The 23245-nt window shown below is 41.4% G+C and overlaps 1 protein-coding gene across 1 annotated transcript in view; it reads right to left on the bottom strand.

Moving 5' to 3' along the window:
* The window catches only part of COL9A3 (collagen type IX alpha 3 chain), a 248740-nt gene that overhangs the window by 29434 nt on the left and 196061 nt on the right, over positions 1-23245 (bottom strand). Inside the window, exons 29-31 of the mRNA XM_033962849.1 lie at positions 19011-19065; positions 1601-1783; positions 707-784 (exon numbers count right to left, since the gene is read on the bottom strand). Of these exons, the coding sequence (XP_033818740.1) occupies positions 707-784; positions 1601-1783; positions 19011-19065 (316 nt within the window). The remainder of the gene's footprint in view (positions 1-706; positions 785-1600; positions 1784-19010; positions 19066-23245) is intronic.

Here is a 23245-nt window from a genome sequence, read left to right on the forward strand (position 1 = left end):
GAAAGTACTTCTTCACCGAAAGAGTGGTAGATCATTGGAACAGACTCCCACTGCAGGTGATTGAGGCAAGCAACGTGACGGATTTTAAGAGAAAATGGGATGCTCACGAGGGATCTTTAAGGGAGTAAATTCAGGGGGGCGGGTACTTGGAATGGGCAGATTCGATGGGCTATGGCCCTTTTCTGCCACCATTTTCTATGTTTATGTGTGCCACAGGTTGGGAACCTCTGCTGTAAGATGACTGGAGAGCTGCAGATACTTTTGTCTCCATTTGCTGATAAGGGGATATAACCCACTTGACTTATCTTGTAGGATTTAAGGGAGCGGATTGGTAAACTCAGTCCTAAAGGGCTGCAACCTAGTCATGTTATTCTTATATTCAGCCCTCGAAGACAATTTTGCCCATACCTGCCTTAAGGAAAGAAAATTAAAGGTAAGCTTAACTTTCACTTTATAGATCATTACTGGATAAAAATCTTGTTTTCATATATTAATTACTACATTATAAAATGCACAGCAAGTGAGATTAGCTTAGGACCTGATATCAAGACAATGACCCCCCCCCACACACACACACAAACACACACATATCATTGCGTAAAGATGCAGTGTCCTAAAATCATGCTGGGCCATGGTCTTCAAATTCCATAGCGCAATTCATTACTTATAGCCACTTTACTTTGTACTGATTACTGACAAAACATACCTGGAGCTCCTTGATTACCATTAGGTCCATCGATACCTTTACCAACAGAGCCTTTGTCTCCTTTATCACCTTGATCACCTATATAATAAATTAGAGAAAAGGTGAAGTTGCTTTTTTCTCTATTTATTTATTTTTTTGGGGGGGAGGAGGAGGTTACTTTGGTTTATAATCGAGTTGATTTATATTCGAGTATATATGGTATTCAGTGTTGCTTCCTTTCTTATATGAAGTACCACTTCCCACCCCCCTAATCCCTGGTCTTATTTTGCATATGAGAATACCATAATTTTTATAATTTTATTGTACCACAAAGATACAATATACTCTGCTTTAGAAACAATCATAAGATTCCACCCAGACTTTCCCTGGAACTGTGGGCGGCTCCATATAAGATTAACAACGTTGATGGCATTTCAGATAAGTTGAATTCATTTTCTATACTAATTAATTAGAGCATATAAGATTAGAGAAGACTTTGCTCACCCTCTCATGAATATAAATCCATATCATATGGATTGCTGAACTTTCATTATTTTGAAAATTGTTTAAAAGAAGGCTCAGAGGAGTTTTTTCTGACCTGTGATTGAACTTAAGCAACTATTGATACCTTTGGTGCACATAGAGAGCTTTATTGCTGAGGTCTTGCTCTCTGCTGTTTTGATCTATTAGTGATCGGATAAATTGTTTATAAGCAATGGAATATTACAGTTCTTTGTAATGTACACAATTGAAGTTGTTTGTGAAATAACTCATGCAAAACATTGCAGTTAAAATGTTATTTGGTGTAAGGGCATGCAACAGCTTGGCTTGTTTAAATATGCAGACAAAGCTTTTTGGAAAGAAATAAATTGATGCTGTTTTTTATCATATGAAAATGAAATGCCCTTTACTTACCTGTGGAACCTGAGTCTCCCAGCTCTCCTGTTGGTCCTCTATATCCTGGTGGTCCACGAGCACCAGCGTGACCGATTTTTCCAGTTGTGCCAGGAGGGCCTGGTGGGCCAGAAGGACCAGGCCGTCCAACCAATCCAGGAGCCAAAGGCCATCTCAAATTTGCAGTTAACTGAGCAATTTGAGCTTAAAAAGCCAAAATGGGAAAAAGTTATTAATTTAAAACAAAGGTTGTATTTGTTTTCTTAGGCTTCCATGGCTGGCATCATAATTGTTGCAGTTGTCCTGGTCATGCTGTGGCAACTGCAACAATCAATGGTTGTATTCTTTCATTTTTGAAAGTATCAATATTTTTAAGAATTTGTATATTGTGTAATGGAATTAACCAATCACATTGGGCATATTGCCATCATATTTTTATGTTTTCACATGCTTTCAGAACTGTGTATGAAAGCCTCTGAATTTTACTTATCTAACAGTTATTGTGTTACAAAGCAGTTAGTTGTTAAGAAGATATTTTAGCATTAGAACATTACTTATACAATGGTAATATTATACACTGTACTCTTAGAAGGATAAATTTTTCAAGCTAAATCCTGCATTTTCCTAATCTGGATGCACAGCACAGTGCTTAAGCTACATCCGCCTCAGCTATAATTTCAGTCAAAACACTATTCTCAGAGTTGTTTCACTGACAATAGCTCATGCTGACTCTCTCTTCTCAGCTGCTCCTCCACCTCAGTTACATAAGAGACTAATGATACTAGTTGACGCTTTTCAAATTTACTCCACCCAGTGAGGCTATACAGTGGTACCTTGGATTACAAGCATAATCCATTCCAGGAGCATGCTTGTAATCCAAAATGCTCGTTTATCAAAGCGAGTTTCCCCATAGGAAATAATGGACACTCGCTTTGATACGTTCCCCCCCCCCCCCAAGAACCGGCAATGCTCCCCCCGAAGGCCCCCCCTGTGATTCGGCACCCCCGCCACAATCTGGCAACCCCCCGATGCAATTGGGCACCCCCCTTGCTGCGATTGGGCACCCCCCCCCCCCCGCCACTGCTTCTTACAGTCATCTGGGCACCGGCATGTCCTGTGCTTGGTACCGGTGCCCAAAGATCGGCCTCCTCATCTGCTGGGCCTTGAGCATCTGCGCATGCTCAAGGCCCAGCAGAAGAGGAGGCCGATCTTCGGGCACCAGCACCAAGCACAGGACATGCCGGTGCCCAGATGACTGTAAGAAGCGGCGGGGGGGGGGTGCCCTTTCAAGTTTATTATGATATTTGATATAATCGCAGTATCCAAATCTAATGCGATTTACAAAATTAAAAGTAGGTAAAATAAAAAATATTTTTCAACAAACAGGGCATAGAAGACAATTATGACATAAAAACACTAAAGAAAATGAGGGGAAAAAATGGATTAAATACAATATAAAAATAAATGAAAGGGTGGGTAAGGAAACAGAAGGTTAGGGGACAGTACCATCTTAATCTCTACTTAACAGTGTTCCTAGTCCAGATAAGTTCAAAGAAAGAAGTAATGTGATTAAGAAAAATCAGTTAAAGGTATCCCTAAACAGCCAGCTTTATAGTAAGCCTTTGAATTTAGTAAGTAATTTTTCTTCTCTTATATTGAGAGGAAGAGAGTTCCAAATTTGGGAAGCTGTGACTGAAAAGATTATATTCCTCCTTGAGTAAATGATTTTTAGTGAGGGAGTTACCAACAAGGATTTTTCTTCTGATCTGAGAGATTTTACGTGCGTGTATGGTATTAAAAATCTTTCTAAAAATGCTGGAGCTTTATTTATTAATATCTTATGTGTCAGTAAAGCTATTTTATAAGTAATTCTGTGGTTTACCGGTAGCCAGTGATTTTCCTTCAACAGTGGGGTTACATGATCAAATTTTTTTCTGTTCATGATCATTTTTATTGCAGTGTTTTGGAGAATTTGTAATCTACGCGTTTCTTTTAAGGTAATCCCTTTGTAAAGGGTGTTACAATAGTCGATTTTAGAGATGACCAAAGAATGTATTAATATATTTAGTGACGGTTTATCGAGGAATGCAGAAAGAGATCTAATTAATCTTAACCTGGGGGGGGTTGCAGGATGGCGGGGGGAGGGTGCCGGATTGCGGGGGGGGGGGGGGGCGCTCGTAAATCAAGCCACGCTCGGTTTCCGAGGTGCTGATTTTGCTAATGTTTTGCTTGTTTTGCAAAACACTCGCAAACCGGTGTACTCGTAAACTGAGGTACCACTGTATTATGTACCTCCAGGAAACTAAAATCTATAGTCCACTCTTCTGGTCCAAATGCTACAAATAAAAAAATAAAAAATCTTATCATCTACAGTCCAGCATTTATACTGATCCTTGGTCTTATCATCCATAACATAGTAAATGACGGCAGATAAAGACCCGAATGGTCCATCCAGTCTGCCCAACCTCATTCAATTTAAATTTTTTCTTCTTAGCTATTTTTTCTTCTTAGCTATTTCTGGGCAAGAATCCAAAGCTCTACCCGGTACTGTGCTTGGGTTCCAACTGCCAAAATCTCTGTCATAACCTACTCCAGCCCATCTACACCCTCCCGACCATTTAGGCTCTTCTCCAGCCCATCCTCCCCCAAATGGCCATATACAGACACAGACCTTGCAAGTCTGCCCAGTATTGGCCTTGGTTCAAAATTTAATATTATTTTCTGATTCTAGATCCTCTGTGTTCATCCCACGCTTCTTTGAACTCAGTCACCGTTTTCCTTTCCACCACCTCTCTCGGAAGCGCATTCCAGGCATCCACCACCATCTCTATAAAATAAAATTTCCTAACATTGCTCTTGAATCTACCACCCCTCAACCTCAAATTATGTCCTTTGGTTTTACCATTTTCCTTTCTCTGGAAAAGATTTTGTTCTACGTTAATACCCTTCAAGTCTGAATCATATTTCCCCAGTCCCTCCTTTCCTCTAGGGTATACATATTCAGGGTTTCCAGTCTCTCCTCATATAATAATAATAATAATTTATTTTTTTGTATACCGCTATACCAAAACTTCGAAGTGGTTCACAACAAGAGAATACATACAGTCAGTCAATAAGATACATGATAGGATAGTCGATAGGAGTACATCAAGTACAAGCATGGAAAGTTAGAGCAATGACTCCTGTTAAAATATGCGCATATTTAGTCTTTAGTGACTTTCTAAAATCTAAGTAAGACGAAGCCTCTAATATGGGTTTTCCAAGCCATATATTCAGTTTAGCAGCCTAGAAAGATAAAATTCTATCGAAAAACTTCTTATATTGACAAGATTTTAGAGCAGGATAATTAAATAAGTTTATTCTACATATACTATTATTATTTATTTAGAGCACTGTTCTTTAACCGCCGGTCCACAGGAAATTTCTGCCGGTCCGCACAGGTCCGGCATGATTAAGGTGACCATAGGTCCCGTTTTCAGACCTCCTGTCCCGTTGTCCCCACACACAGCTTCGGGACAGCGTCCTGAAGCTGTACTTGGGGACAACGGGACAGGTGATCATTTCCTGTCACGCAAAAAAAAAAAAAACCTCCCTTCTTCCTTTTCCTGGGTCGGCTGTTATCTTACCGCCCTGCTACTGCTAAAGCCGACACAAAGTCTTCTTTCCGACGTCAATTCTGACGTCGGAGAGGACGTTCTGGACCAGCCAATCGCTGCCTGGCTGGCCCAGAACGTCCTCTCTGACGTCAGAATTGACGTCGGAAAGAAAACTTTGTGTCGGCTTTAGCAGCAGCAGGGCGGTAAGATAGCAGCCGACCCAGGGAAAGGAAGAAAGGAGGCTTTTTTTTTGCGCAGCAGGGAGGGAAGCAGGTAGGCAGGCAAGCAGGCTGGCTTTGGCCAGGGAGGGAGAGAGGTAGACAGGCAGGTAGGCTGGCTTTGGGAGGTGGGGGGTGGGACAAAGTGTGGAAGGCAGTGAGAGGGACATAGGAAGGAGACACTGGGGGCACTAAAGACCTGGGAAGGATGCATTGGCTAAAGACAGGAAGCGGCACTAAGGACATGGGAAGGAGGCACTGCGGGCACTAAAGATAGGAAGGGGCACTAAGGACATGGGAAAGAGGCACTGGGGGCACTAAAGACAACAAGGGGCACTAAGGACATGGGAAGGAGGCAATGCGGGCACTAAAAACAGGAAGGGGCACTAAGGACATGGGAAGGAGGCACTGGGGGCACTAAAGACATGGGAAGGAGGCACTGGGAGCACTAAAGACAGGAAGGGGTACTAAGGACATGGGAAGGAGGCACTGGGGCACTAAAGACAGGAAAGGGCACTAAGGACATGGGAAGGAGGCACTGGGGTTACTAAAGACATGGGAAGGAGGCACCGGAGGCACTAAGGACATAGGAAGGAAGGAAAGAGGGAGAGAATAGAAAGAGACAATTCTTGGGCCTGAGTGCAGAAAGAAAGAAATGAAAGAAAGGATACACCCTGTGGCTCAGGGTGACTAAAGTAGGGAAAATCCTGTTATAAATCCTGTGTTTTAGGGTAGCACTGATAGAACCTGCATTTTTGTTTAAAATACTGTGTTTTAGGTGGTATAGAGCCTATATTTCTGTCTTACTAGTATTCAGCCATTGTTTTCTGCTGATTAGGTGGAGAAGGGAGGGGCTCTGTTTTACTTCTAAGGTTAACTGCATTATCTTTGGGACAGTGCTGTGAACAAGGCTGCCTTGTGAACTTCAATAAGATAAGTTGCTCTGCATTTCATATTCTGCTCTTTTCACTGGTTTTCAGCATTATATCTGCTTAATTTCTCTTCTCATCCCTGTTTCTTACTAAAAAAAACAAAAAAAACCCTTCTCTTTCCTCTGTTAAATCTTATTTCCTCTTTCCCTTTCCCTTCATAGGAATAAGGGTAAGACTTATAGTCCCACCAACCCCAGGGACCACTATTCATATATAGAGACCCATATAATCAGGACTACTCAAATCAAGTCACTTCACAACCAATCAAGATGACCTTTATTCTATGCAATCACTGTGGTGCTTTAATTCCAAGACATACTATTTGGAGGCTTAAGGCTTGCCCCATCTGTCTTCAATTTGCTAGTATTAAGGAGGAGCTCTGCAAACTTAAACATGAATTGAATACAATTAAAGCAGCTTCCATCACTCCACAAAATCATACCAACTTACCACCTCTACCTCAAAGAATAAAACAGCCCAGGAATAAATGGGTCACAGTAGGCTCAGGAAGACTGCGACATGTAACACAAAAACATCCACCTTCACTAATATTACCTCTACAGAATTCCTTCGCTCCACTAGTGCACTGCGATACTCAAGAAAACAGAAGACAGGTGGGACTGGAACCAATGAAGGTAACTCAAGAGAACAAGTGCACCCTAAGCACAAATAAAAAAGCCAAAAACAGAAAACTATTACTGTTGGGGGATTCCATCATCAGAGGCATTAACCTTGGAACACAGGGCGAGGAGACCAAAATAGTGAAGTGTCTTCCAGGATCCTCAGCTACCAGGAGTTCCAGGCAAATACTGATTATAATTAAGGATTTTAACACTGATGTTGTTATCCATCTGGGAACAAATGACCTGGCCAACAACTACACACTTGCAGCACAGAAAGCTTTTCGGGAGCTTGGTGAAGGCTTGAAACCTTTTGTAAAGACTTTAGCTTTTTCTGAAATACTGCCTGCATATGGAAAGGGAGAGCAAAGAGTGAAAAACACAGAGGACTTTAATAGATGACTCAAAGCCTGGTGTCATCAAGAAGGCTTCAGGTACATAGGAGGATGGGGACATACATGGAAGGACAAGAAGCTATATTGCACTGATGGGCTACATATTACTACAGCAGGAAAAAGAAACCTTGCAGAGAAATTTAGACAATATTTTTCTAGGCATTTAAAATAGAAGGTGGGGGTGGTGTATGTGCGAAGGACAATTATAGAGACCACCCCCGGCAAAAGAAAAGATGTGATAGTAGTAAAGACTGCAACATAAGCAATATCAGCAACTCATTTCTTAGTATTGCAACGGAAAGTGAAATGACACAAAAATCCATACGAAAAAGGAGATTATCGCTGAAAAATAGCTGGAAAGCGATGACCACAAATGCTCACAGTCTAAGCAACAAAGTTCATGTTCTGCAAGCCCTGATGTTAGAGGCAGATCTAGATATTGTCGCTATCACAGAGACATGGTTCAGTGAATCACATGGATGGGATGCAAACATACCGGGATATAATCTTTTTAGGAAGGACAGAGATGGTCATAAAGGTGGAGGAGTAGCTCTCTATGTAAAGATAAATATCCAAGCGACCGAAATGCAAGGGACCTGGGGAGAGGAAGAAGCGATATGGATTGCTCTGAAAAGAGAAGATGGAACTTCTATCTACGTGGGTGTAGTCTACAGACCTCCGACTCAATCGCATCAAATTGATAAGGATCTGATTGTGGATATCCAAAAGTTTGGAAGAAAAGAGGAGGTTCTGCTGTTATGAGATTTCAACCTGCCGGATGCGGACTGGAATGTTCCGTCTGCGGAATCAGAAAGAAGTAGGGAGATAGTAGATGCCTTTCAAGAGGCTCTGCTCAGACAAATGGTGACGGAACCCACAAAGGAAAAAGCGATATTGGATCTGGTCCTCACAAATGGAGAGAGTATCTCTAATGCTCGAGTGGGTGCTTACCTGGGAAGTAGCGATTATCAAACGGTTTGGTTTGATATAATGGATAAAGTGGAGAGCGGCCACACGATACTTAAAGTCCTAGATTTCAAACGTACGGACTTTAATTCAATGGGAAAGTACCTGAAGAAAGAGCTGTTAGGATGGGAGGACATAAGAGAAGTGGAAAGACAGTGGTCTAAGCTGAAAGGAGCGATAAAAATGGCTACGGACCTTTATGTGAAGAAAATCAATAAAAACAAGAGAAAAAGGAAGCCGATATGGTTCTCCAACCTAGTGGCTGAGAAAATAAAGGCGAAAGAGTTAACGTTCATGAAATATAAAAAAACCCAAGAAGAGGAGAGCAGAAAGGACTACAGGGTGAAACTGAAAGAAGCCAAGAGAGAGATACGTCTGGCGAAAGCACAGGCGGAAGAACAAATGGCAAAAAATGTAAAAAAGGGAGATAAAAATTTTTTCAGATATATTAGTGAAAGGAGGAAGATAAAAAATGGAATTGCTAGGCTAAAAGATGATGGGAACCAATATGTGGAGAGTGATGAGGAGAAAGCAAATGTGCTAAACAAATACTTCTGTTCTGTGTTCACAGAAGAAAATCCTGGAGAAGGACCGAGATTGTCTGGCAAAGTTACACGAGAAAATGGAGTAGATTCTGCGCCGTTCACGGAGGAGGGTGTTTATGAGCACAGTTTCTTTCTGCACTCCTCTTCTTGGGTTTTTTTTTATATTTCACGAACGCCAACTCTTCCGCCTTTATTTTCTCTGCCACTAGTTTGGAGAACCATATCAGCTTCCTTTTTCTCTTGTTTTTATTTATTTTCTTCACATAAAGGTCTGTAGCCATTTTTATCGCTAGCTTAGACCACTGTCTTTCCACTTCTCTTATGTCCTCCCATCCTAACAGCTTTTTCTTCAGGTACTCTCCCATTTCATTAAAATCCATACGTTTGAAATCTTGGATTTTAAGTATTGTGCGGCCGCTATCCACTTTAGCCGTTATATCAAACCAAACTGTTTGATGATCACTACTTCCCAGGTGAGCACCCACTAGAACATTAGAGGTACTCTCTCCATTTGTGAGGACCAGATCCAATATCGCTTCCATCACCATTTGTTTGAGCAGAGCCTCTTGAAAGGTATCCACAATCTCCCTACCTCTTTCCAATTCCGCAGATGGAACATTCCAGTCCGCATCCAGCAGGTTGAAATCTCCCAACAGCAGAACCTCCTCTTTCCTTCCAAACTTTTGGATATCCACAATCAGATCCTTATCAATTTGCTGCGATTGAGTCAGAGGTCTGTAGACTACACCCACGTAGACAGAAGTTCCATCTTCTCTTTTCAGAGCGATCCATATCGCTTCTTCCTCTCCCCAGGTCCCTTGCATTTCGGTCGCTTGGATATTTATCTTTACATAGAGAGCTAATCCTCCACCTTTTTGACCATCTCTGTCCTTCCTAAAAAGATTATATCCCGGTATGTTTGCATACCATCCATGTGATTCACTGAACCATGTCTCTGTTATAGCGATGATCTGCCTTTAACATCAGGGCTTGCAGATCATGAACTTTGTTGCTTAGATTGCGAGCATTTGTGGTCATCGATTTCCAGCTATTTTTCAGCGGTAATCTCCTTTTTCATATAGATTTTTTTTTGTTTCACTTTCCGTTGCAATGTTAAGAAATGAGTTGCTGATATTGTTCACGTTGCATTCTTTACTACCTTCACATCTTTTCTTTTGCCGGGGGTGGTCTCTAGAATTGTCCCTTATACATACACCACCCCCACATTCTAGTTTAAATGCCTAGAAACATATTGTCTAAATTGCTCTGCAAGGTTTTTTTTTCCTGCTGTAGTAATATGTAGCCCATCAGTGCAATATAGCTTCTTGTCCTTCCATGTATTTTCCCATCTTCCTAAGTACCTAAAGCCTTCTTGATGACACCAGGCTTTGAGTCATCTATTAAAGTCCTCTGTGTTTTTTACTCTTTGCTCTCCTTTTCCATATGCAGGCAGTATTTCAGAAAAAGCTAAAGTCTTTACAAAAGGTTTCAAGCCTTCACCAAGCTCCCGAAAAGCTTTCTGTGCTGCAAGTGTGGAGTTGTTGGCCAGGTCATTTGTTCCCAGATGCATAACAACATCAGTGTTAAAATCCTTAGTTTCTTCCTTAATTATAGTCGGTATTTGCCTGGAACTCCTGGTAACTGAGGATCCTGGAAGACATTTCACTATTTTGGTCTCCTCACCTTGTATTCCAAGGTTAATGCTTCTAATGATGGAATCCCCTAACAGTAATAGTTTTCTGTTTTGGGTTTTTTATTTGTGCTTAGGGTGCGCTTGTTCTTTTGAGTTACCTTCATTAGTTCATAGACCTGCCAAAATATAAGCCTTACGCAACTTTCTAACCAGTAAGTCCTGCCCATCTTCCTGCCCTCCCCCAAAGCTTCTGGTATAAAAAATTCCATAACTTTGTATCACTATCAAAATCCATTTTCTTTAAAAGGAAATTTTCACCCATTACCAAACCCCCCTATACTTTACAGATGTGCTCTCTTTCACAAGTACTGTAATGGCAAGACATTTATCTGTTTATAATCCCTTACAACAGTGGTTCCCAACCCTGTCCTGGAGGACTACCAGGCCAATCGGGTTTTCAGGCTAGCCCTAATGAATATGCATGAGAGAGATTTGCATATAATGGAATTGAGAGACATGCAAATCTGCTCCATGCATATTCATTAGGGCTAGCCTGAAAACCCAATTGGCCTGGTGGTCCTCCAGGACAGGGTTGGGAACCACTGCCTTACAACATGTTGCAGAATTAAACCCTCTCCTCCAAATGTTCACATTTATGTGGAATATTTTTATATGTAATTTGCTGCAAGCTGTTTAAGTAGGGAAAACAGATTATTAAATCCAATTTATGAAATTTCAATGCATCACTTTTTTAGGAGATAGTTTTTATAAGGTATACTGTATATACATGGGGTAAAGGACTTCAGTATCTTGCTTCCAGCAGCAAGCAAGGCAGGTCACAAGTGTCTGGCAGAATCCCAAAAAGTAGGGGATAAGTAGTAGCTTTCATCCCCAACTAAATTCTATCACTTATCCTACTGACAACTAAATGGCTAGGCCTCCTAGTGGCTGTGAAAGATGCCTTTGTAGACTCAAGAGGTGGTGTTCAGTGCCAGATATTCTAAAACTCCATCCTTCCTCTCATCAACACCTCTCTGCATACAGACGTCGTAGTGCCCGCAAACTGGAAGTCAGTGGTCATCAGACTGATCTTGAGAAAACCCATGCTCAACCCTATCGTGCCTGGCAACTTTAGACCTGTCTCCAACATCCTGGATAAAACAGTGTTAAACCAATTGCTCTCCTTAGAAACATGACAGCAGATAAAGGCCCATCTAATCTGCCCATCCACAGTAACCGTTATCTCTTTTTCTCTCTGAGAGATCCCACATGCCTATCCCAGGCCCTCTTGAATTCAAACACAGTCTCTGTTTCCACTACATCTTCCGGGAGACTTTTCCACACATCTACTACCCTTTCCGTAAAAAAGTATACTCATTACTCCGGTGCGAGTTCATCAATGAACAAGGAGCCCTATCCGCCTTCCAATTGGGATTCAGGAAATTCCACAGTACTGAAACCATCCTTCGCAACATTGTTGATGACTGCTGGAAACTCATAGTGAATAGTGCTGCTGGATCTCAGCGTGGCATTTGACACTATTGACCATCCCCTCCTCGTTGCACGGTTCTCTGAAATTGGAATCCAAGCACTATTACGATGGTTCGCCTCCTTCCTGAACAATAGATTCCAAAATGTACTTCTCAACAATGAACTATCAAAACTGAAACCAATCAAATATGGTATTCTGCATGGAGCTCTGCTATCCCCCCTATTATTCAATCTCTATATTAGATCTGTCCTAGACATAGCCCACAAATACCAAATACAGATTCACTCCTTCGCGGATGACATCCAACTATACCTAGGAAAAAATGGGACGCCCAAATCCCAAAACTCCTAAACTGCCTCTCAGAAATCAAAAACTTGATGTTTGTCAAGAAATTGCAACTAAACACCTCCAAAACAGAACTCTTTTGGATCCGCAAAGAACACTGCAACTAAACACCTCCAAAACAGAACTCCTTTGGACTCACAAAGAACGCTCCAACAGCGTCTGTCCTTCGCTGAGCTGGGACTTGACTACCATAACTGCAAAAGACCAAGTATGAAACCTAGAAATATTCCTTGATTACAACCTATTGCTCTCCAACCATATCTCTCAGTTGGTATCTTCTTCATTTTACTACCTGTGACAAGTCTGAAAAATAAGGAACTACTTTTGTCTGACTTCGCCCAACTACTCTATGCCTTAGTACTCTCTTGCATGGATTACTGCAATGCACTATTCAACGGTTTCATAGCGAAGAATGTACAACATTTCCAGCATGTACAAAACACAGCAATCAGACTTCTAAAAAACTTCCACGTTCATGACTCTGTCTCAAAGGCTCTATTGGCGGCTCACTGGCTGCCTGTAGCCAAACATTGTGTCTTCGAAGGCCTGATGGCACTGGGCTAAGTGACGACCAAGCTCCCTCCATGCGTGTTCACTCCGAACAAGCCCCACCGTTCCCAGGATGAAATATGCCTCAAAATGCTCCCTGGTCGTGCCCTTTAACTGCAAACAGCCAAACAACATTCCTATTCCCACTTCATACCAAGCCACTGGAATCGACTGCCCCTACAGAGCAGATCCTTTGAAGGACTCCTCAACTTTAGGGAAGCAATAAAAAATACCTCTTCACCTAACTCCTCTGCCCCTGACCAAAGGATTACAAAGAAAAGTACATTGGTATGTCACATTAGGATAAAAACTTGAATCAAAAAATCTTGCACTATAACTATGGCAAATTTAATCTGTAAACTGTATATTATATATATTGGTATTAGATCCCTAGCATATGTCAAGTTAGGATAAAAACTTATATCGTATAAATTTGTACTGAAAATATGGTAAATCATAATTAGTGGTTAACTGTAACTGTACATTATGTATGTTTAACCTGTAACCTGTTCTGAGCTCTTTAGGGAAAACTGGATAGAAAATGAATAAAATAAATAAAATATTGACTAGATAAATATCAAGTTATGATGTATTATATAGGAGGAAAAGTCTCAGGGCACGACATGGGGGAAGCCACAGCTTGCCCTGGATTGGTAGCATGGAATATTGCTACTCCTTGGGTTTTGGTCAGGTACTAGTGACCTGGATTTGCCACCGTAAGAACAGGCTACTGGGCTTGATGGATCATTGGTCTGACCCAGTAAGGCTATTCTTATGTTCTCAGGACTTCAAGTGTCCTTACAAACCTAACAGTGCCTCCTCATAGGCATAAAAACCTCCCAAGATATAGATGAAGCTGTATAATGGTCACTAAAACCAATGTTCAATGTATTTCATAAACATAAACACAGTTCAATCAGCTCAGTTTAATTTGGAGAAACTCAGTGACTTATCTTATATTTCCAGTTCATTATAAATGTTCTGTTTCCAGCTCCTCCTAATAGATTAGTGTCATGTTCAAAGAGATATTGTTTACTTCGTGGAGGCCCTCGCACCAACGAAGGCCAGCGTTTCACTGAAAAATCTTCTTTAGGACAAAAGGGGTCCATGCTGATGGCAAAAATATAAATGAATTATCTATCTAATCATTGTACATTCAGCTGCAATGTTGTCCTGGGTTCAAATTTTAACTTACTAGTATACAGCAACACTGCTCAATTATCTTCTTAAACATGGTGGTTCTCTTACTGTGTATTAAACTATTATTGGTGTGTGATTTTTCAGGGCTGTCATCATCCATTTCTTCTGTGTTAGGATCTTTCCAATTCTATCAGTAAATCATTGTGATAACTCAATAGAAATGGTGCCACTCAAGCTTAGCATTTAACCCAACAGGTTCCTCTGTATTAAGACTAAAAATCTACTGCGGTTCTTTCTTAAGCAAAAGATCCTTACGATCTCCTCACCCCCAGCCCCAAAGTTTTTCAGTACTGCATCTATTACACAGAACCAAAGATCTGAAAATTCATGTCTGTTATCTAGACAACATTGAACCATAGGTTCCTTGGTTCCTTGATGTTTCAAACAACTTTTGTGTTCACTCAGATGTGTTTTTACTATATGGGAGGTTAGTCCAATGTATAACTTAGGACAAGGATATAGTAACATATACAGTAACAGAGTAAAAGATGGTAGATAAAGACCTGAATGGTCCATCCAGTATGCCCTGTAATCCCATACATTACAATTTCATTATATAATTAAAATGTCTTTTTTATTTCTGGGCCATAGACCTAAGAAGTCTACCCGATACTGTCCTTAAGTTCCAACTACTGGAGTTGCCATTGAAGCTCACTCTAGCCTACCAAATAGCCATTTAACCCTACCCTGTTTCTGGCCGATGATCAATTCTTAATCCACAATTGAACATTGCCTCCTATCCCATGACTCTTTAATTTTCTCAGGAGCCTCTCATGAGTAACTTTGTCAAATGCTTTTTGGAAATCTAGATACACTACATCAGTTGGCTCACTTTAATCCACATGTTTATTCACACTTTCAAAGTCGTCAAGAAAATTGGTGAGGCAAGATCTTCCTTGGCTGAACTCATGCTGACTCTTGTTTCACTAAATCATGTTGTCTACATGTTCCACAATTTTATTTTTTTATAATTGTTTCCACTATTTTGTCTGGCACTGAGGTCGGGCTTAACGGTCTGTAATTCTCTGGATCTCCCCTGGAACCCTTTTTAAAAATCGGCTTAACATTTGCCACCCTCCAATCCTCAGGTATTACAGACGATTTTAGCAATAGGTTACAGAACAGATCACTAACAGATCAGCAATTTCATGTTTGAGTTCTTTCAGTACCCTGGGATACCATCTGGTCCAGGTGATTTATCACTGTTTAACTTGTCAATTTGGCTTTGTACATCTTCCAGGTTCAGTGAGATTTTCAATTCCTCCGTCTCATCACCCTTGAAAAACATTTCTGTTTCTGGAAGATTTCTTACATCTTCTTCCTTAAAAACTGAAGCAAAGAATTCATTCAGTCTCTCCACTATGGCCTTATCCTCACAGAGCATATCTTTTATTCCTTGATCATCCAACAGTTCCACAGATTTCCTCACAGGTAGCCTGGTTTGTTTGCATCCCTTCATGGGAATCACTGAACCATGTCTCTGATCACTGTGTGATCACTATGATATCCAAGTCTGCCTCTAACATTAGGGCTTGTGGATCATAATTTTTGTCGCCTGGACTGTGAGGATTTGTGGTCATTGCTTTCCAGCTACTTTTCTGTGGCAATTTCATTTTTTGTCTAGTTTTTGTGTAGTTTCACTTCCTGTTTCCTTGATACGGAGTGTATTGCTAATATTGCTGTGTACATTGCTATCTTTATCTATGTAGTCACATGTCCTTGATCTAAGTTATACACTGGACAAACTTCCCATAAATTAAAAACACGTCTGAATGAACACAAAAGTTGTAATTAGTGGTAAACTTTAGATGATAGCATTCCTGAGTAACAAGATAGTAAAACCAACTCCTCAATTCCATCATGTTCTCGAATACATGACAATTTCCATGATTTATGCCCTCCCTCTTGTCTGATAATAAACTTCAAACTCTGTGTGCTACATAGAACACTCAAATTATAATCTCTAGAATAAGCCACCCTTAAGGATAGATCTTGAAAAGGTGCTTCCATCGATAATATATGCCAGTGTTCTTTCAGAATACGTACCACTCGTTCAATCCCTGTGGCATAATTTAAAACTACTTTAGGTTTACATTGCCCATCAGTTGAAGAAAAAGAAAAGCAGCTTTTTCAGTGAAACACTGGCCATTATCAGCACGAGGACCTCCGCGAAGCAAACATCTCTTTGAACATGACACTACTCTACTAGGAGGAGCTGGAAAAGGAACATTTATATTGAACTGTAAATATAGGTCACTGTGTTTCTCCTAATTAAATTGAGCTGACTGAACTGTGTTTAAGTTTATGAAAAACACTGAACATTGGTTTTAATGACCATTACACAGTGCTTATGAGGAGGCACTGTTAGGCTTATGAGGACACTTGAAGTTCCAAGTCGTGCACTGAGGCTTTTCTTCCTATATAATACATCATAACTTGATATTTATCTAGTTAGCCCTTTACAATGGTACCTCGGTTTACAAGTGTACTGGTTTGCGAGTGTTTTGCAAGACGAGCAAAACACTCAGCAAACTTTTGTCTCGTAAACCGAGCACTGCCCCGATAAACGAGCACTCAGCAATAGTGGCCCAGGGGTAAGAACTTGCCTGCGGGTGCTGCACAGCAATTCCAAAGTGTTGCCTTCCTTCCTCGGGGTCCCCATGCGGCTGCCCTCCTGCTTCTGCGATGCCTCTGCTGTCCGTCGGCGCTCTCCCAGCTCCTATCTAAACTGGCCATCCTGAATGAGCATGTGCGCGACTTCTCTCTCCTCTCCTAAGGCAGCAGCTCCCCCGACAATACGCTCACCACGTACAAGCACGCAGGAAGTCCTTGTATGTGGTGAGCGTGTTATCGGGGGAGCGGCTGCCTTAGGAGAGGAGAGAGAAGTCGCGCGCATGCTCATTCAGGATGGCCAGTTTAGATGGGAGCCGGGAGAGCGCTGACGGACAGCAGAGGCATCGCAGAAGCAGGAGGGCAGCCTCATGGGGACCCCGAGGAATGAAGGCAACACTTTGGAATCGCTGTGCAGCACCCGCAGGCAAGTTCTCACCCCTGGGCCACCATTGCAAACTTCGGTTGTGGAACGAATCTTCTGAGTTTGCATTAAAGCCTATGGGGAACTTTGCTTTGAAAAACGAGCATTTTGGATTATGAGCATGATCCTGGAACGGATTATGCTCGTAAACCAAGGTACCACTGTATTTGGCATTGTTGCTCAGAAGCAACATGTGTTTCTATGGCTCTTATGGGAGAGCTGCATCTCCAATTGCCTGTTACCTTGGCACACTGTTCCTCTCGTTCAACATCAAGTTACGTAAAGCAGCCGTTTCACTATCTGCCAATTAAAGGGTTAATATTTATTGATATTCACAGCTTGGATATTAGTTGTTGGTAGGTTAATGAGTAGTGGAATTTAGTTGAGGATGATTGCATAGAGCTCCACTTGTTTCTGTTTTGTTAATAGTTAAGTTAGACCTGTGGAAAGCTACTGCTTAACAGTTTATGGACTTTAAAACAAGGTTTTAGACAAACTCCTGGAGATAAATACAAGTACATTAGGAGCCCGATATTCAGCCAGTGGGAGGCAGCTCAGCTACCTCCCACGGGATATGGCGATCCTAGATATCAATGCTGGCCACCAGCATTGAACATCCGGGTCAAAGTTCAGTGGTTTACACTTAGCTGGTCAAGTCGATTTTCAGCAGCTGGCTGGCTAAGGCTAACAGCCAAAGATCATGTAAAAAGCAGGTCTGTTTGGCCATGTTGCCTTAGCCAACCAGTTGATGAAAATTAGCGGTAATCAGCTATGTTGAATGACACAGCCAGTCACCAGGCAAGCTGGATATTCAGCGGGAGATAGCTGGCCAAACGGGACTTAGTCTACTGGGAGCAATTCCTAGCTGGCTAAGTCCTGCTGAATAGTGGGAGTGGTTCTTTTAGCACAGTCTCTGGCAACAAATTCCAGAGCTTAACTATATTTTCTCCAATTTGTGTTAAATTTACTATGTAGTAACTTCATTGTATGTGCCCTACTCTTTGTGAATTAAATTGCCCCTCGTTGCATTCTAACACCAGTAATTTATGTTCTTCACATCCAAGGTTCCAAGTTTATTAGGGATTTGATTTCCCACCCATTGTATGAGTACATCTAGGTGGCTTATAAATCTAAAAATGTATAAAGAGAGAGGTGAGGAGGACGAGATATGATAAAGTGGGTAGAGGTGTTGAACTACAATTTTAATAGGCTAGCAAGGAATTGAACATAAAGAGGGTGGCAGAGTTATTCAGGCTCACCTCAGAGGACAGTGTTCAGATTTAGGCATCTGTAAATAGGAATGTTTAAAGTTCTGATTTGAAGTTTTGCAGGGATGTTTACTGGCAAAGATCTTGTGATCAGTGACATAGCGAGGGAAGCTTGTGCCTGGGGCAGAGGTGGCTGACATCACTGCTCTTCCGCCACCACCCCCATACCTCTTCAGATCTTCACCATACGTAAGCAGCATCTCTTACCTGCTGTTTGCACCAGCCTCATCCTTCCCTCTGATGTGATCTCCTGGTTCCTGCAAACCTTAGAGAGAGGGTATGAGGCCAGCTCAAACAGTGGGATACTGCTTGTAGCCAGTGAAGAGTTGAAGAGATATTTGGGGGGAAGGGTGTACGGCAGGGGGGGGGAAGAGGAGAAGTGCCAGCAACCCTGCCAAGGCAACGTCCGGAACAGGTCCGCCCTCCCCTTTACTACACCAGCGGGTGTGTAATTGATTCCAAATGCCCTGTATCTTGAACTGAAAACAGTGCCCATCTAGTTTGCTCATGGGAAATTTCTCAAAACAAAAAGATGTCTGCTTTATGGATATTTCAGTCAGTAAAATGCCAAAAATTATGACCTCAGAAAACTATCCCCTTTGTCTATACCCTACAACAGAAACAAAAAAAGTACTTACCACTTATCAGCCCATTGCACAGTTCACGGATGTGCTGCTCACTGGCCACTCTTCCCTGAAAGCAGAGTAGCAGCACTTCTGTTTGTATGTCATTATTGCCACCAAAATGGATTATCACTGCTATTAGGCGAGGATAAATGGCACCTAAGGCTTGAGTTTATAACTGTATGTGACAAGTTAAAATCCATTTTATATAGGCAATATAGGTGCCTCTGTGCCTTTACAAAATAGACTCCCAGATCTGGTCCCAATAGTATGCAAATATAGATGCACATATTTATATCTACCCAGAGGCAAGTGTATTTATTTTAGAAAAAAATACATATACTGTGTATGCTCAAATACAAACCAAGATAACATCTCCCCCTTTTAGGGAAAAAAGTTAACTTGAATATAAACTGAGGGTTTATATTCAAGTGCCAGCTGGCTGTGCTCCCACCTGCCCCCTCGCTGATCCACTACAGGCCTTTCTCCCTAGGCCTATCTTAAGCGCTGATGGTCTAATGGTGAGTCGGGGCAAGAGTGATCCTCCTACGCCCCTGCCCATTGAGTCTTGCCAGAGAAAATGTCTGATGCAAGACTGCTGCTGGAACGTATTGGGTATATAATCCAAGAGCAAGTGATGTGACCAGTCAGGCTCTGTGTCTTTATAAATCAAAAGAAGAGCAGTGCTGGGGTTAGGAAAATGCCTCAGAAGCCCATATTATACTCTGTGACAAATCCAGGGCTAGTTTAGTTTTTCCTCTGAATAGCTAGGATTTGCACTGTGGCAGGTATGTGGTCCTGTTCCTTTAAGAGCACAAGTAGGAAAGAAAGCTGAAGTAGGCAAACAGACCAAGCTAGTGTATGGAGAACCCTCCCCAGCCAGCTCAGGGGGTGTGGCTCTCCACACACTAGCTTGGTCCGTTTGCCTACTTCATCTTTCTTTCCTGCCTTTGCTTTTAAAGGGACAGGACCACATACCTGCCACAGTGCAAATCCTGGATATTCAGAGGAAAAACTCTGAACTAGTCTTGGATTTGTCACAACTCACGTACTGATGTGGCTGTCTATTCTGAAAATGAACCCTGTCAGGAGGCCCAGTATGATAGTGAGTCAGAAGCCATGCACAGCGAGAAAGCAATTGTTTACAAATCTATTGCCAGAAACCAAAAGCCAGGCTTAAGAAAATCAGTACTATGTATGATGACCACTGGGGGAGCCCAAGAGAGCCTAGTCCCAGGTCAGGTTCACATTTGGATGGGGCATTCACAAAGAAAAGCAGGGAACTTTCATTTCTCAGGGGAAGAAGGCAGGGAAGCCGGAGGGAGCTGACTTCCCAGAGAGGAACCCAGATACTGGCAAGGTACAGACCAGGAAATGCTGGAAGTTGAAAAACCTCCTCAGTTTGTTGAAGAGGAGGCCTCAAACCTGGAGGAGCCCATGAAACTAACTGCCCAGGTTGTTGCACAAGGTGGGGGCTCAGAAGAAATGGAAGTGAGTTAAAGTGAGACAACTTGCTGTTTGCCTATGTCAGGATTCTTCCTGAAAGTTTGGAAGGAAGTGTTTTCCTTTTCTAGTGCTAAAAGTTATTGACTTTTTTTGTTTGAAAGATTTTTTTTCTTTTTCCCACATTAAAATTAATGGAGTTTGAACTGTGAAAAGCTTTGAACTGTTGATGCAGAGTTTTGTTACACATCATGGGGAATGGGCACTGCAGTGTGCTGAAGATTGAATTGTGTGTGTGTTTGCAAGATTCTGAAATTTATTCTTGGCTATATTTTGTGTTGGCTCAGTAGAGAGCTGAGGATTACTGTCTAGGGATGAGTTTGCTAAAACCTGGGAAGGGAATTTTGGAAAGCTATAAAAAGCTTGTTAGAGAAAACTCAGTAATCCTTCCTGCCCAACTTTTAAAGTTGAAGGCTCTAACCGTTCTGAGATTAGACAGTTAGAGCTATTGGAATAGGACTTTGAGAGTCAAGGCCATGGAACTGTGCTTGTGATGCATGTAATCCACTGAGAATTGGAAACAAGGACTTATTTTTGTCTGTTACCCATTTTCCAGAGAATTGTGTTTTACCTAATGCATTTTTTATTTTGCCTTGGAAGAAATGAAACTTATGTTTTTTATTTTCTTATCTATAATGCTACCTATGCCTAATAATAAAGAGACAGCACTGGTTAAACTTTAAGAATGCTGAATTTAAGAATCTTCTTTTTGACTGGGTTTGGCCCTTGTGCCTTAATAAGTTGACTGTAGAGCTCTCCCCTATTGGGGAGCATGCCGCGCTGTTGTTTGTTACCAGGCAGGGTCTGTGTCACACAGTCCGTGACCCCCTGCATGACAGTGGATGCCCAAATGTTTGAATGCTGATGAGAAATGACATTGCAGCATTTTCAGTGAGCTGATGCCAGTTTTTTGGAATTACTATTGATGAAACACGGGTACACTACTATGATCCTGAGACAAAACAACAATCCATGCAATGGCGGCACTCATGTTCTCCAAGGCCAAGGAAATTCTAGACCTAAAAGTCAGCAGAAAAGGTCATGGCTACAGTGTTTTAGGATCAGGAAGATGTTGTAATGACTGACTATCTTACAAAGGGCCAAACAGCTAATGCAGAATACTACTGGAACTTGCAGTGCCAATTAAAGGAGGCGTTTAAAGAAAAAAGGAGAGGGAAGCTGCAAAAAGGAGTTATCTTTTTGCAAGACAATGCACCCTGCTCACAAGATTGGCAAAACAATGGATATTTTGATGTTGTTGGGGTTTCAGTGTATTGACCAGTGGTTCCCAAACCTGTCCTGGGGGACCCCCAGCCAGTCAGGTTTTCAAGATATCCCTAATGAATATGCATGAGAGAGATTTGCATATAATGGAAGTGACAGGTATGCAAATCTCCCTCATGCATATTCATTAGGGATATCTTGAAAACCTGACTGGCTGGGGTTCCCCCAGGACAGGTTTGGGAACCACTGGTATAGACCATCCACCCTATTCACCAGATCTTGCTCCATCTAACTATTTTCTGTTTCCAAACCTTAAAATGAGTTTGAAAGGATGACAATTTTTCTGTGATTTGGAGGTGATTGCAACAGAGGAGTAGTATTTCAGTGACCAGAAATCAGAATATTTTTGGAAGGGTTACAGAAACTTCAGACACGATGTGCCAAGTGTGTTGAACTTAGGGGTGAATATGTGGAATAACTTGGAAGTTTCATGGCTCCACATCATTCCCTTCTTGGTTGGGCTGAGAACTTTTCAGCACTCCTTTGTAGTATTATAGCTGTATTGATAAATGTTTATAAATAGAAAATGGAAATAAAATAATCTTTTTATTGGGCTAATATTAATGCAGGATACCGTAACAGCAGTATACTGTACTGCCATGAGGAACAAGGTTTTTGCCTCTGAAATCTTATTGAAAACTGTATTAGTACAATAAAATGGCATTATCTTATGTTCCATTTTTTTTGTTGTATTTCTGTTTGTTAATTTGTAAAGTGATGATTGGTATTTGTCAGTTGTTTATTTTTTTCAAATTTATATCTGCTGCCTTTATATTTTGCACAGTATTAGGGGACATGTGTTATTGTTTCTATGGTGTTGCATTGTATGCCGAGTCTGGCTTCTTGGCGGTTTAGTATAACCTTTGTCTACATATTTCTAATTTTAGTTTGCAGATACTTATCCCATACTTGGTGAGGGTCTGTTTGTGTGAAACAGGCCAGCTATTGTGACAGTATTGAATGTCTGTGTAGAATCAATCTGTAATAATCCAGTTTGTTTAGTAGCTTGGAAACAAGATTCTTCTAAAACTTAATGCTAAACTTGAACAGTTATAGGGGACATTGATATTCTTTTGTTTGTTTGGGCTGGTTGCTTTCTCACTGAGAAGACAATAAGCCATGACATAAAGGTTAATGTTAAGGATTGCCTGTATAGGTTTCAAGGTTCCTGGAAATGACTGAGAAAAAAAGCACTCTTTTACAAAGCCGCGGCAGTGATGCTGTTGTGGTAAACACAACAAAGTCCTTCACTTTCTATGGCTTTGGTGCGTTTATCACAGCAGTATCACTACCACTGCTTTGTAAAAGAGGCCCTAATGCTGGTTTTTACAAAGCTGCAGTAGAGGTTTCTACCACGGGCTGGCGAAGTAAATGCTCTGATGCTCTTAGAATTCCTATGAGCGTCAGAGCATTTACCTCACTGACCTCTACCGGAGCTTTGTAAAAAGGAGCCCTAAGTTATT

This window comes from Geotrypetes seraphini, chromosome 11 (assembly GCF_902459505.1).
Source record: "Geotrypetes seraphini chromosome 11, aGeoSer1.1, whole genome shotgun sequence".
Taxonomy (NCBI): Eukaryota; Metazoa; Chordata; class Amphibia; order Gymnophiona; family Dermophiidae; genus Geotrypetes; species Geotrypetes seraphini.